General features: G+C 44.3%; 1 protein-coding gene across 1 annotated transcript in view; it reads left to right on the forward strand.

Annotated features, from left to right (window-relative positions):
* The window catches only part of IL16 (interleukin 16), a 471977-nt gene that overhangs the window by 253627 nt on the left and 201560 nt on the right, over positions 1–16790 (forward strand). Inside the window, exons 7-8 of the mRNA XM_086958218.1 lie at positions 6097–6170; positions 6261–6477. Coding sequence (XP_086814344.1) covers positions 6097–6170; positions 6261–6477 — 291 coding nt within the window. The remainder of the gene's footprint in view (positions 1–6096; positions 6171–6260; positions 6478–16790) is intronic.

Consider the following 16790-nt stretch of genomic DNA (forward strand, 5'->3'; position numbering starts at 1 on the left):
AGTTGAGATTGCAATGCCAGAAACGGTTTCCTTTGGTTAGCAGTCGGAGTTGACACATCCTGTGAAAAATAGACTGTATTTCTCAATTTTGTGACTTGGTAGTAGAGACGATCTCTATCAAGTCTGTAAATTGCAAAAAGAGTATTATAACACCGCTGGGCCTAGATGATGCTGAGGAGTTTTTATGTAGGCGATGAAATCTTTGTATACTAAAAGGTGATCTGGTATCAGTGCAGACAAATTTTGGATTTATTGATTGGAATAAACAGATCATTTCAGGGCCTTCTGCCCCCTCCAGAATACCATATAATCTGATGTTATTTCTCCTCGTTGTATTTTCCAGGTCTTCTGTTGCTTTCTTGAATGGTTCAGCACCCTTTGCCATTGAGAGACAGCAAGGACAGAATCCTCAATATACTAATGCTTTGTTCCATAGTGGACATTCTTTTTTTAAGTGAAGACCCCTGCTCCAGAAGACATTCCAATATAGCAATAGTGTCAGCTACAAAAAGTCATAATGCCCTTGGTTAATTGGTCAGTCAATGAAGATGAGGATTTAGGAGGAGAATCCACATATTTTCCCTTGATTGGCAGAGATTTGTGGGAGGAATCTAGACAGATGAACTTAAAAGGCAGTCACACAGTTTTAATATGTTAATATTAACTCATTTAATTCTCCCCATAATGTTAGGAAAATACAGGTAGGCTGTAATGAGGTAGACAAACGGAGATGTGTGATTATATTAAAGTCCTGTACAAGTATTAGCTTAAAAAGTAACAGAAAAGTTGTAAAGTGTTAATGGTTTATGATGTTACCATTAGAGGAGAGGAAGAGGTGACCATAAATATTTTCAGGCAAAATTGAGCAGCTCAATATTTGGGGGCCCATTAGGATCAAGGGCGGATCGCCACCTCCAGCATGGTGGTGGTGATCCGCCCGTGATCCGACCCCACCCGCCACGCCACGGAAAGACCGTCCGCAGCTTTTCAGCCCGGTCAACTCGTTGACCGGGCGGAAAAGGGTTTAATATGGGGCGGTGTCTGTTAGACACCGCCTGCCATATTACCATGGGTGCGGAAAGATGCCTTGCCGCCACGGAAAGGCATGCCGGAATAGACTGCGGGGGCCTGTTGCGGACCCACACGGACTATAGGGGGTGGGCGGTGCACATGGGGGGGTACCATAGTTCCATGCACAACATGGCATGCACTGGCGATGCCTGCCATGTTGTGCGTGTAAGTGCACAACATGCCTTCCTGGCATTGTGGCGGGCGGTGCTGAGTGCACCGCCCACCACAATGACAGGAATTCAGGTTGCACCGCCACTGTGACGGGCGCATCCTAATTGCCCCCACGGGACCCCCACCCTTATGGCGGGCAGTCCCGTTTTCCGATAGGGTGGCGGGCGGACTTTGTCCGCCCGCCATCCTAATGAACCCCATAGTATCTACTGGAAAGGATGTTTTTGTAGAAGAAAATAGATAATAGTAATAAGTATTCTTCCATTTGACAGAAAGGAAACTGCCTCTATACATTTATTCAGCATGCAGCACCCATAACAAAAAAATTCAGTGCATGAGTCGATAGAGCCAAAACTGAATGGCAGGCACAATGCTCCATGATCAAGAAACAAGTTTAGTTTATCATTTTACCGAGAGAAAATGCCAGTAAAGCTCTTCAGTGTGCCACAAGTGTGGCTCCAGCCGTGGTCACATTCTCCTTAGAGGAATTCCACAATCTTCATTGGCATCCAAGCCTCACCACCTAAGGGTGAGGTGTTTAATACGTTTGGTAATTATCAGATGTGGTAAATACGACACAACTTGGAATTCTGACCACAAATGGGTTTGTGCAGGACACCAACCAACTCATAATCAGGGCCTATGTGTATGTCTGTGCATTCAATGAAATAGAGAGAACATTACTAAAGACTTTTTGAGAAATTGGGCTGTTAGTTGACTGAGGTGTAAGCCCTGGTCAAGCAACTACCACAATCCCTTGTAGGATGAACCACAAAAAGTCACTAAATTAACCTGTGCTTAACCCTGGGAAGCTTGGCACAAAAAACAGTGAGGCTTAACTTAAAGGCAATGTGTAAAGTATTTATACAGCACACAGTGACAGTAATAAAGTGAAAACACAACACAAGAAAAATTCCAAACCAATAGAGTACATTTTAATAAATTATTTGACACTATATAACAAAAATACAATCAGTAGTACCAAAGTTTTGAATTAAATTTTTTAAGTGAAATCTAGCACCTAATAGATCAAAGCGCCAACAGCGGACATCTAGTTACGCAAGACGGGGTCAAAGTCTAAAGTTGGGGCCGACCACGATGGAACGTGGTTCAGATTACCTTTGGATTTAGAAAAATTCTTGAAGAAAAATGTCTGAAAAGGTCAAGTTCAGCGTGGGAAGGATGCAGGAGGTGTCTGTGGAGGGAGAGTTGTTGTCGGATTGCCTTGGGTCTAAGCAGCAGTGAAGATTTCTACATTCAGACTGAGACGCTGCAGTGGAAGTTGAAAAACTCCATAGGGACGAAGCAGAGGGCTGCAGCCGAAGACAGTTTTATGAGGTTGGATACCCCTGTGGCGATTGACCGTTATAATGGATTTGTCAATCTGACCATCGATGCACCTTGGACGGATATGTGGTCTGGTTGGTTTCGGTCTTCTCCTGGTTCTCATAGCACTTTCTGGGCAAATTTTGTCTAAGTCCTTCATTTTGTAAATTGCCCATCTGGCACCTTTAGCATTACTACCAAGGGTCCAGGACTGGTGGGACATCTCTTGGCGGTTCAGGTCTCACTCAGGCTGGGTCCAGGTGCGGGTTGAAGATGGTAGGATCCTTTTATGTCCATGACTCACTCAGGCTGGGTCCAGGTGCGGCTTCAAGATGGTAGGATCCTTTTATGTCCCTGTGGCTCTGACCAGGAAGCCATTAGCCTAGCCGTATAGTCACGATTGGCAATCCTGGTTGCAGGTGAAGATGCAGGGCTCAACAGCAGCTGGCCTCTGAGGGTTCAAGGCAGGCTCCAGGCAGCAAAGCAGTCCTTCATGGTACAGCAGCAGTCTGGCAGAGTGCACAGCAGATCACAGGAGTAGGCAGTCCTCTGAGAGTCCTTCCTCTGGTCCAGTAGTGAACTAAAGAGTTGATCTGAAGCTCCTATTTTTATACCCTGCAGGGTTGTGGAATTTAATAAAATATCTACTTGTCCATGGGGCAGGTTGCTTCATAAATCTACTTGTCCTGTAACAAAATCCATGTGTCCCTTTTGTGCCATGTCATATGAGGACAAATTATGGCAGCAATTGCATTATATAAGGAGCTCTGAAATAGCCTCTCTGATTATGCCAGAACTCCTTCCATAATAGGATTTGTATACTAGCAATTCCCTTATCTTGCCATATTTCCGCAGATCTACAGACTGGGGCTGAAAGTAATAGTAAGCAACAGTTCCAGGGTTGGAAGGCCCGTTTGTGTCTATGCAAGCCTATTAACTTGCATGCTTTAAGGGTTTTCTCCAACTCTTCTCTAATTTTTCCCCATACTGAGAAAGGCTGGAGATTTATTCCTGAGAATGGCCAACATAAAACTTATTCCAGGGTTGGGGAAAAAGTGGTTGGAGGGAGAGTGAACTTGCAAAGACTCAGGTTTTTGCATAAGCAAACCTACACATACATATTTGCTCATGTTACAATGCAGTTCACAAACTTTTTCTAGGAGTACTATTTCTTCTGTAAAGTCTTGTGACTTCACGAAAGCTGTATATTTGCACTTAATGCAAGGACATGGGTGCACTTTTGAAACTTTATTTAACAATTGGGCCCCTAATTAGGTCTAATGTGAACTATGACCAGTTGTTCTTATTAAAATTCTGTTTCTGTCTATCATCTAGCTTCACTGAGCGACAGCTTTCTGTTCTTTCACAAGGAGCATATTGACACACAGTTGTTTTGTTCAGTGCCAGGAACTACTGTGGCAATGTCTGCTTTTTGAGACCAAAACTATTTTTGATTTTGCCAATGTTTGTTATAATGGTGAGGGCCCGGCAGCTCCCACACTAATAAGGTTTTACAAAAAAACATGCCAAAACAAGTCATGCATTGGCAAAACCAAAAGGCTGACCAACAATTTCAGACCTACTGGCTCTACCAATGCTTGTTTGTTTTTATGTTTCCCATAATCTTATTAAAACTGCTTACACTGATTTTCTATTATGAATGTTTTAGGAAATACTATCAAAACATTTTACTTAATGATGCTGCAAAGAGATGGTACCTAAAATTTGACAGTAGTTTAGCAAAATGTTTTTGCCTTTTTTTTGTGAATATTTTATTTTGAAAGCAAAGAATCCTCAATCTTGCTTTCAAGCTTCTGCAAACATGTGCATCTAATCGAAGAGCATTCTGGGACCATTATACTTAGCCTCATATTCTTAAACATTGAAAACGTGTGTACACGCTTTTATACTGGAAAGAGTATAAGTAGTGCAGTCTGAGCTTACAACATTTACTTAGAGCGCGCACCCTTATAATAAAGGCTTTAGATTAATGAACCATTGATACAAGTTTGAACAACGATAAGAGTTGAACATAAATATTACCTTAACTGCAGGCAATGCATTTCCCTGATCTATAATGTGGTTCTGTAAACTGGCAGCAAAAGGGTTTGTGCTGTAGTGGTTTGGGCCTACTTGCCCCAAGGACAAAGAACACATAAAAACTTGTAGCCCTTGACCCCAAACAATATGTCCCGGGCGTCGGGCTACAGGAATTCCACATCCCTGACCCTAGTGCCCTCCTTCTAGAAGGTAGAAGAAGTTTCTGCAAAGGTTATTTCAAGTGAATTGAGTTTCCTGACTCTCCTGCCCTGGTTCCAAGTTGGCTGCAGTGACAATACAGGGATGTTAAGCCCTTTGTGTACAGAGGCAGAGCACAGGCTAATCAGGGGTAAGTTGGACTGTGCTCAGCTCCGCCACCACATCTCGCTAGTTGATGGTCCATTGAAGCACACCTAATCCCTCCATTGAGTGACTGTCTGCAAGGAATTTACAAACGTCTTAACTGTCCGCTACATCCAGTCAAGTGACCTAAGACATGCTGCTGGCACAAAAGTTGAAGGGAAGGAAAATGGCAACTTTCTAAAAGTGTAATTTTCTAAATTGTAATGAAAAATCCGACTTTATAATTAAAAAAGGGGTTGTCATTACAATTTCATAGGTACTGAACATGAATTGTCTACCTGCTCTCAATTAGGAATTACAGCCTATTGAATGTAATAAGCTATCCCTAATGGTTATTCTATAAGAGATGTAGACCTCACAGTAGTGACCAAATGAATTTGGGAGTTTTTTACTACCAGGACTTTTCAAAACGTATAAGTGTATGGACAACCTTTCAATTACACAACACCCTACCCTATGGTCTACCTAGGGCCTTCCTTAGCTGTGATCTATATGTAGTAAAAGGGGAGGTTAAGGGGGGCTTAAATGCCAAGTTGATATAGTAGTGTAACACTACATTCTCATTCAGGCTGCCATGGCAGGCCTGGGACATGTTTATAGGGCTTCTTAAGTGGATGGCACAATAAATGCTGCAGTTCCACAGGCAGCATTACATTTATGGGTCCTAGGTATATGGTATACCACTCTACAAGAGACGTCCAAGTAAATTAAATTTGCAAATTTGTTATAAGACAGTTTGACCATTTTTTAGGGAGGGGGCACAAGCACCTTAGTACTGGTTAGCAATGGTAAAGTGAACATAGTCCTAAGGCCAGCAAAAATGAATTAAGCACAAATTTGAGAGTACATTGCAAAAATTGACTTTGCAGAGAGGGCCAGGTCCAACATTCTTCTAGAACTTTGTCTCTTTGATGAATACTTACTTTCTGCAATGTGGCTTCAAGCTTCCAAGCACATCTCCTACTCATAAAATACAGACTGTGAAACAACTTGCCTTCCTTCTTTTCACTACCGTAGTGTGGGGCTGAAGAAATATAGTACCTTAGAAAACAAATGTTTAGCTATGCACTTTTTTTCAACATGTGTGCTGTGAAACCATACAATGTCAATGCGTTATTCTTGCAGGTGATGAAATTCTGGAATTGAATGGAGAGTCCATGAATGGATTAACCCATTATGATGCGCTGCAAAAATTTAAGGTGATGGCCTATACATTTTATATTCTGTTTATTGAAAAGTGCTTCTGGCATCAAGTTTTTTATGTTTACAGGACATGTTTTTGATTCTAGCAAGTGAAGAAAGGGTTGCTCATGCTGACAGTGCGCACTGGCCTGGGCACACCTCACTCTGCTTCAGGCTACCTCTCCTCCCAGCTGTGCCGCTCCATAAGCTCCAGTTCCTGTGCTATGAAGGAAAACTGCCCTTTGAAATCTGGTACCTCTCCTTGTGTGTCAAATGCCATTAACCCCAATGACAGGGTCTTGATGGAAGTTACTTTGCATAAAGGTAAGAACTGAAGAACCATTCCAGATCATCTGCCTAATTCCGCAAGCAAATACTGTTTTGAATGAAAACCAAGCATGCACAGAACATGTCTTGGTTGGTTTTGTGCTGTATTACATGTTTTGAGTCGCATACATTTTATGTGTTAATTGTCATCTGCTCAGTGTGTTAGAATACAGCTGCGGTTAATTATCCCTCCTCCATGTGCGGGCCCTCACCAAAGGCGAATGCACATAAGGTAAAAGATAATTAACAGTGCCTAATTGCCGGCCTCATGATGATAATAAGGCTTGTAGCACAGAACACAGAACACAGCCTATTGATGGAAAGATTGCATAATATGCACAGTTGGCACCTGCCTGAAGAACACAACAACTCTGATTGAAAGCCTCACGTGCATCATTTTTGGATCTTCCCTATAAATTACATATATTTTTAGATTTTTCTTTCTTTATGTCCTATGCTCAGCCATTGCAAAAGATATTGATAGTTGTGCATTAGTGCCCCAGGCAGATCAAACAGCACGTGAAGTAGATAATGAAGTGAATGAGTGTGCCTTAATAGAGTTATAGCATCTAACTGCTCGTGGACTCCCCCAAAGGTTAATTTCCCATGACAGCTGGGTCTCTGGATGAATGGTTGAGGTAAATTATATGTCCCTAGCAACATGGTAGGTAGGATAGAAAAACAAATGCTAATGTAAGGGTTAATGCAAAATGCAGAATACATGCTCATGAAAAGCTGGGATTCAACAGTCAATCATTACATGTTGTTGAAGCCCATTTGTGTAAAAAACTACATTGTTTGCTAGAATAGGTAGCTGTATAATGAGTAGAAGGGGCGCTGAATGTTTCTATTTTTATATCGGAGATAGACGATTTGTCTGTAAATGGAGGCCAGATGTCTTATGTTTTAAGCGTGTTTCAGAAAATGTAGAAAATTGTGTTGAGGGAGCGAGTTTTTCTGTATCTGAGTCTTCAGGTATCATTAAATAACCCCTACCACTGGTCGTTTGGACCTTTGCTCATCGACAAGGAGATATAAGGAGCTATCATCTACATATCAATACATTGATAAAGACTTTAGTTCTGTCACTAATGAGAATTAGCATGAGTTAAAGGGTTTTTGTTTTTCAAATCTTTCAGTTTTTCATTTATTTATTTGTTAGGTATTAATGTTTGGATTTCATCATCTGAAGTTAATATAATCCATTTATCGGTATTTGATTAAAAAAATAGAATAAAACGTTTGTTAGAATTACAGCTAATATAGCAATAATACAACAAGCGTGTTCCACAAAGGAAATCTCTATTCTAAATAAGCTGGCATAATGAGATAAAAAAGGTGTCAGCTTGAAACCAAATGAAGAGTTCTGATGAGAGAGAGAAATCTCTATGCCAGTATGAAGCCTTTGCATTATGTTATGTTATGTTATGTTATGAGATTTATAAAGCGCACAGTTGCCCCAGCAAAGGGGCGTCCCGGCGCTAATCCTGGGTAAAACGAAACTGAGAACAGAAAGGATACAAAATTATTTTAAGGGAATAGATGAGTTTTGATGGCTTTCCTGAATTGATACAGCTCATTTATTTCTCGAATATGGACTGGTAGAGTGTTCCATAACTTTGCTGCTAAGGAGCGGAAGGAATGTCCACCGGCTCTGCTTCGCTTGAACCGGGCGATCTCAACCAGATTCTGGCCAGCTGAACGGAGGGCCCGTGTAGGCACATACATCTTCAGCAAAGGATCCAGCATTTTAGGGGTCGACTGTTTTAAGATTTTAAATGAGATACAAAAGACCTTAAACTGTATCCGCTGGGCTACAGGAGGCCAGTGGAGTTTCCGGATGGTTCTGGAGGTAGGACTGAAACGAGGCAGGCCTATTAAGGCTCTAGCAGCCGCATTTTGAATGCGTTGCAGATGGGCAATTTCCACTTTATTAGCACCCAGGAGCAAAGAGGAGGCATAGTCCAATCTGGACAACACAGTAGATTAAACAATTAGTTGTCTGGTAGCAGGGTCAAAAAATTTCAAAACTGCTTTCAAACTACGTAGTATGCCGAAGCAAGTAGCGGCGACTTTTTTTGTTTGGGTGCTGAAACTTAATGCTGAATCTAACCCGACTCCAAGATACTTTACTTCTGGCTTGGGTGTAGGAGCTTTCCCCAGAGTAGAAGGCCACCAATGGTCTCCCCATAATTCAGTGTTTCTACCTACCAATAACACCTCCGTCTTGGCGGCATAATAAGCTGGGAATTATTCTTAGCTCAAAAATATCAGTAGACAATTCAGTAAAGTCTGAGTAAGGCAGCCTCTCATGATGAAAAGGCAACAGAAACCTAAAAGCGGGTCTCTAGTCAGAGAGTCAGGGAAGGAATCCTACTCTGCTTCGGGAACACGCACTAATATTAAAAACAGCGGGCCACATTTATGAAAAGTGAAGCATCGCTGCGAGAAAACAGTGATGCTTCACTTTTCATTGCGCCCTCTATGCGACACCTATGCAGCGTCATATTTAGAGTATGACGCATCATGTCGCAAGGAGTTACAGATATTTCTAACGTATCTGTAGGTGCAAAAATGACGCATTGCTACTAAAGTGTGTCGCAAAAGTGACAAAACTCCAGTAATGGGTCATTACACATGGGCAAGTTCCATGCTAAATGCGCCTGCATGTGTCTTATGCCTGCCAAGAGGCAGCCGTAAGATATTGACATACTTGCGTCCTAGGAGTGGTGCAGTGAAATCTCATAGATTTCACTGTATCACTTCTACGGCCCTTTCTTGCGTCGGAAACGCCCCTCCTGCATACATTACACCTGCCACAGGTATAATATGGCGCAGGGGTTTACAAAGTGACACATCTACCTAGATGCGTCACTTTGTAAATATGACAGAACATGGCACATTTTTACACCACTGGTGCGTCACAAAAATGGACGCACTGGCGGCGTAAAAGTGACGCAAGGCCTCATAAATAAGGCCTACAAAGTCCATGTTGCAACATTATTTTTCTCCTTCTTCTGAGTCCTCCAATAGAATATCAGCAAACTTCTGAGAATAAGCAACCTCCCCAGTTTTTCAGAGGGGCATAATAAGTAACCCCCGGGCAGAGTTGGCATAGTGCCTCTATGTGGAGTTCCACGGACTTCAAAAACATTTCCGTGGAACTCTGCTCCGCTCCCTCTCCCCTCCCTAATTAATTATAATTTTCAAAAAATAACACTTACTTGCTGTGGCTGCCTCCTCCTCGCCATGGCTGCTCTCCTTTCTCATCCTCCTCGTCCTCGCCGTCCTTGTCCACTGGAAACCCCTCCATTAATATCTAAAGCTTGAGTGTATTCCTGAAGTAATCTAAAATAAACATTAGTCGAAAACTCTTCTTTTGAAGATTCTAGAACTAAAGCCTTTCATTTCATATCATTATTGTGTGTGCAGGCTTTGTAGATGCAGATATAGACCTAAGTGTCTCTATCTCTGGTGTAAAACTCATTCCAACTAAAACGATTATAATAGATAATATAACAACTATTAGTGTGACAATAATCACTATTCTACATTAAGCTTTGGTAAGGATATACATGTTTGTCTACAGTCAGACCTTAGTAGAATATAGCAGCAGGCAGGTGTAAACGTGTCAAACATTTAATAGTCAACTTACAGTTATCTCTTTCAGCTTATGTAAAAAGATCTTTGTGGGACACCCCTAGCCCTATTCCATTTTCATTTAAATGTGTTATCCCTATTCTTCTCCTGCAACCTTCGTCCTAGGAAATTCTTATGCATTCTTTTTCTTCACTTTTGTAAATTGTATATAGTCAACTTCATATTTTCAGTCTTTTATTTTGTGATTTTAAACAAAGTTCATTATTTATTGTTTCAAATGATTTTGTTTTGAGTGCTAGTCTAGTTGTTAATTGTAATGTTTATTTTAGAAATCTTATTTAATCAATGCTGCTTCTCAGTGTGGCATATCATGGAAGTTCAAATATCTCTGATCTCATTTCATTAGGATTTTGACCTGATGCATTTGGCACATTCTCTGCATAGTAAGTCCAATTAGGTGCAGAAATCCACCTCTTGGGTCTCAATCGCTCTCTTGGTCTCCTTAGTGTCTGTTGATCTTCTGTTTTTCTTATACCACTTGATTCTGTCTCTTTGATGATGTTTTGTGTTATACGTTCATTTGACACACCTGATCTCAGTTGCCTCCTACCATTTGGCCATTCCGATCTCCTTAAGGGTCTTTCTCTTCTCATACTTCATCTGGATCATGTAATTGCTCTGTTGATGCTTCAACAGTTCTTATATACTCAGCTCTCAATTCTTCTTCATCAGTGGGTATTTCCACACAACTTTGCGAGATTTCAGGTACCTGAGCACGTGAGACGATTTGCTGTGCTTCAACCCCTCTCTTGTCCTTTAGGACGTACTAGTGCTGGAGATCTCGGATTTGGCTCAAAGAACACTACTTCTTCATATGGGAACCTTACTCTCTGAGTGTATGGAGCATGCACCTAATTTGGTATCCTGGCCCATTTGGCAGGTGTGTTGGTAATCAAGATGACCTGGTTGGGGCCTTTCCACCTTGGCTCCAGGCAGGATTTTCGCACATGTTTCTTCACCAAAATACATTCACTCCCGTTAAGGCTGTGGCACTGCTCCTAATGTGGTCTGAAACTGAACACACCACGTCAACTTATCAAGTAATCGAGAATTATGTCGCCTGTGATGTTTACAACCATATTTGGAGGTATAGCAGGCAGTCTCACAGCACAACCCATGAGGATTTCAAGAGGTGATAAACCTGTTCTCATCTCTCCGGTGCTTTGAAGATTCATCAAAACCAGTAGTAAAGCATCTTGACATTACAATGAAGTGAGCGCACAGACTTTGACCAATCAAGACTTCAGTGTTCCATTTAACTGATCCACTGTTGCCAAAACCTTGGGACGATACCTATAGTGTAATCTTTATTCCACCTGAAGATCCACACACAGCATTCTAAGGACATCATTATTGAAATGGGTCTCTCGATCTGACTTAAGAGAAATAGGGAATCCCAACTGTGGAATGAGTTCACAATACTGAAGCTAAGCTACAGTAAGACAGTCATTCTTCCGCATTAGGTGGGCTTTCACGCATCAGGAGAACATGCACACTTTAAACAGGACCTAACTCAACCTGCAAACAGGCATTTCAATGACGCCCAACTGCATCCTGTTAAAGGGTCCTCTTGATTTTTTAATGTGGCTAGGTGTTACAGGGGTTCTTCTGCATACATTTATCTGCTGACATGTAATGCACATATGGCATAGCTCTTTAGCTAAAACTCTGAATCTGGGATTGAACCAATTCTGCCTAAACCGTCCAACCATTGCACCCCTTCCAAGGTGTGCAGGGTCATGGAAATATTGCATCATGAAGAAACCCAAATGTCATTTGAATTTTTAACACATCTCTGATCCACCCTTGCTTTTCTTCCTCTGAAACTTCTTCCTGTATTTTCTTTATTTCTTCCCAAGTGTCAGCTACTGACAACACATCAAAAAGGTTCATTTGAATATTCTCCATTTACTGTGCCTGCCATAGGTGCACAATATTGTACAACTTCATCAGTATATCAATTTCCAATGGTGACATAGCCATTGCACATCTGTGTGCTGCACATTTAACTGCTGAAGCCTCTTGAGGTAACTGCAAAGCATCCAATAATTTTATGACATAGTCTCCGTTTCTAATACGGGAACTTGATGATATTATAAATCCCCTTTGTGACCAAAGCTGCCCAAAATCATGGACCACACCAAAGCAATATTGATTATCTGTAAATATAGTCACTCTCAATTGAGTTGAAAAATAGCAAGTTCTTGCAAAGGCAATTAATTCTACCACCTCTGCAGAGGTAACTCTTCGAAGACAGGAGGTTTCCACCACTTCTTGAATTGTGCAGACTGTATAAACTACTCTGAATGTTCCTTCATTGTCTCTTAGGCATGAGTTGTCCAGAAAGATTACATTATCAGGCTCCTGGAGAGGTTCATCTTTAACGTCTGGTCTTGGCTTGGTGCATAAATCTGTAACATCTAGACCATCAGGGAGCAAGACCTCTGACCTCATGGTCAGGGAAGCTGCTGTCCTCCGCACAGCTCCTTCTTTCCCTCTCTGCCCCCAGCACCTCTCTGGATCCAGGTAGGTGTTCGAGGCCCTCCTCCACCCGCAGGCTCCTGCCTGCACCTCATCCCTGGTGGTCCAGTGGGAGAGCCTTATTTTCCCTGTTTGCCTTTTTGGTCCCTTTACCCATCACTGCTGCCCCCGCGGCCTGTTCTCGCTCCCGCCTCCCAGTTCCTCTCCCTCCCCCTACCCTACTTAATGGCGGCCTCTTCATGGCCTCGCAGCGGACATGCACAGCGGGTGTGCCACTGGAGCAACGCTGGCGTGACAAGGACAAGCCTGTCTGCGCCTGACCGGGACCAGCACCAGGGACCCAGGTCCTCTGACCTCCCTGCCCCTATGACTCAGCAACCCTCCACGCAGTCAACCCCAGATGCAACAACAACTGCCAACTCTCAACACCATGCACCACCCAAGGCCCATTCGCCTGCCGACGCACCTTCACCCACCTCCGGACAGCCACCGCCAACCCAGCGGATGCCAGCACACCCAAACGCTTGAGCTGCATCCTCCTCAATGTACGCTCCCTGTACAGACACTAAGTAGAAATCTGGGACCTCCTCTACACCCTCTCATTGACATCGCTTCCTCACAGAGACCTGGACCAATGGCAGCGTTGCACCTGAAATCGCAACCGCCATCCCTGACGGATACAAGATCCAGAGGAAAGACCGCCCCAACCACACTGGAGGAGGCCTCACCATCATTCACAAAGGCTCCCTCCAACTGACAACCTCCAACGACACTGCATCCCCTATGGAACACATCCACTTCCAGATCCAGGTCACCCCAAAACAACTCTATACGGAATTCTCGCCTACAGACCTTCTGGACCCCGCGCCCCATTCACCAACACCATCGTAGACTACATCTTGCCCCATGCCCTCGCCTCCATGGACTACTTACTGGTCAGAGACCTGAATTTCCACTTTGACAACTTCAGCGACCCCAACTCTATCACCCTCCTTGACAACCTCGCCAACATCGGAGAGAAGCAACTTGTCACCAACCCCACCCACAAGGGGGACATACCCTCAACCCCATCTTTGCTGACGGAATCAGTATTCGCTTCAGTCACACCACGCAGCCCCTCTGGATGGACCACCACTGCATCCACTTCTCCTTCTCGAAACTAACACACACAAGCCAATGCCATGCCCCTGTGCAGAAACTGGAACAAGATCACCGTAGAGCAGCTCACCTCTGCCCTCAACTGCACTCCTCCCCCACCACGACCAACGGCAACTCTGCAGACAACGAATTCCACAGATGGATCGCTGACTGGGTCAACACGCTCGCACCCCTCCAGAACTCCGACAGACAACACACCATGAAAGCCACCTGGTTCACCACAGACCTCCGAGAATCCAAGCGCTCGTGCCAATGACTTGAGAAATCTTGGAGGAACAGCAAAACCCCGGAAGCACACACCGCCTACAGGACCGCCACTAAAGCACACCACCAACTTATTAAAACTACGAAGAGAAACTTCATCCAGAACAGAATCTTCACCAACTCCCGCAACTCCAAGGAACTCTTCAACATCATACAAGAAATCACTAGACCCCCACAGCAAAACCTCTGACATCCCCCCTCCCAGGACCTCTGAAAAAAACTCGGCTCTTTCTTCCACCACTAGATCAGGGCACTCTACGACAACTTCGACCAACAGGACCAAGGCACTGACGCAACACCTTCCACCAGTAACTCCACTCAGCCGACCAGCCTTGCCTGGACCCTTGTCACCACAGAAGACATAGCAAAGACCATGATGCACATACACTCTGGAGCACCCATTGACCCGTGCCAGCCGCACCTCTTCCACCGGACTGCCTCCGCCATCACACCAGAACTACAACAGACAATCAACTGCACCCTCGAAACAGGCACGTTGACCGATGACTGGAAATGCGCAGAAGTCAGACTCCTCCTCAAGAAGCCCTCCACAGACCCGGCGGACCTCAAGAACTACATACCCATCTCCCCCCTCCGCTTTGCCGCCAAAGTCACCGAGAAGATTGTCAATATCCAGCTAATGAATTTCATAGAATCCAATGACATCCTTGACACATCTCAATCCGGCTTCCACAGCAACCACGGCACTGAGACAGCCCTCGTAGCTGCCACGGACAACATCTGCACACTCCTTGACCAAGGCCACACTGTAGCCCTCATTCTACTAGACCTCTCAGCAGCCATCGACATCCTCTCTCACCACACAATAGTCCACAGACTCCACAACACCGGCATGCAGGGAACTGCCCTAGACTGGATCCACTCCTTCCTCACCGGCCAAACTCAAAGAATCAGACTCTTGTCCTTCTTCGCCCAACTCACAGAGATCAGATGCGGAATACTTCAAGGATCCTTCCTCATCCACGCGCTCTTCAACATGTACATGGCACCCTTCGCAATAATTATCAGAAAACACTGACTCAACATAGTATCCTTTGCCGATGACACCCAGCTCATCCTCTCCCTCACCAAGGAACCCGACATCACCATGCACAACTTCCAGGAAGGAGTCAAGGACATCGCAACCTAGATAAAGCTCAACTCAGAGAAAACTGAAGTCCTCATCCTCGTGTCCACACCTCCACGTGGGATGACACCTGGTGGCTCCCTGGCCCTCTGCAACCTCCCCACCCCCCCTGGACAATGCCAGCAACCTCTGCATCATACTTGACTCCTCCATCCCCATGAACCGACAGATCAACGCCGTATCCTCCACATGCTTCATTACCCTCCTCATACTCTGCAAGACCTTTCAAATGGACCCCCCCTGAATCCAGGAAAACCGTGACTCACGCACTCATCACCAGCAGGCTGGACTACGGGTACGCCCTCTACGCCTGAAACAACAAATCTCTACTCCACAAACTCCAGACCGTCCAGAATGCCGCAGCCAGACTCGTCCTCAGCCTCCCATGTCAAGACCACATCACCCAGCACCTACGAGACCTCCACTGGCTCCCGTTGAAAAAAGAGTGACCTTCAAGCTGCTCACATACACCTACAAAACCCTCCACAACACTGGATCCCAATACCTCAACAAACAAATCTCCTTCTACATCCCCAAGCGAAACCTCCGCTTCACTGACCTAGCCTTGGCTGAAGTCCCCCGCACCCATTGAGGCAAAATGGGAGGCGGATCCTTCTCCTACATCGCGGCTAAGACCTGGAACGAACTCCCCCTCAGCATCAGACGAAGCCCCACACTGCAAGCATGCAGGAAGAGCTTCAAGACCTGGCTTTTCATATGACCGGAGCTGCCAGTAACCGCATCCCCCAGCGCCTTGAGACCCTCACGGGTGAGTAGTACGTTCTACAAATCCCTGAATGATTGATTGATTGATGTTCAGTTTCATCCCCACCAATTTAATTCTCAGGCAGTGGTAATAATGTAGCTGGAATGAGCATCGGACATCTTTTCAAAACAACGTTATTGGCAGCAAGTATTTGTTGTCCATACTTTGTAAGTCTTCTGTTTGTCAGATACTGAATCTTTGTATGGGTGAACAGTATCTCCACCGAGTGAGGGAACATCACTGTAAGAGGTTACTCCATCACTATGCTCTTAAATTTCTCAATTCTGACACCAACTGCTGCAACCACTTTAAGGCAGCCTGGCAGTCCTGCAGCATTTGGATCAAGTGTAGCTGAAAAATATGTCAAAATCTTTGAGAGACTCCATGCATCTGAGGTAAGCAATGAGAGAGCGCAGCACTCCCTCTCACTGCAAAACAATGTGAATATCTTACTGTAATCAGGCATCCCTAGTGCCGGGCCGGGCAGAAACGTTCTTTTGGCTCTAGGAAACTTTCAAGCAATCATGGTCCCATGGAAGTGGATCAGGCACATCTTTAGTCATCAGCCTCAGTAAAGGCTTGGCCACTGGGAAAAGGTTTGGTAGTCACTGTCGACAGTTGCCAACTATTCCCAGCTACATTCTGACCTCTCTCTGAGTTCTGGGTGGACTCATCTCCTATGACACTTTTCTCATTCCCTTCTCAATGAAATGTTCCACATATTTGCTCGGGGACACCCTGTGTTCATTTTCAAGAAAATAGTTTAAAAGAGCAATATAGCCTGTGTACATACTTCTTGCATACTTGATGACACAAGTATGATGCCAATGTATT

The sequence above is a fragment of the Lissotriton vulgaris genome, chromosome 2_1, assembly GCF_964263255.1.
Source record: "Lissotriton vulgaris chromosome 2_1, aLisVul1.2, whole genome shotgun sequence".
Lineage (NCBI taxonomy): Eukaryota > Metazoa > Chordata > Amphibia > Caudata > Salamandridae > Lissotriton > Lissotriton vulgaris.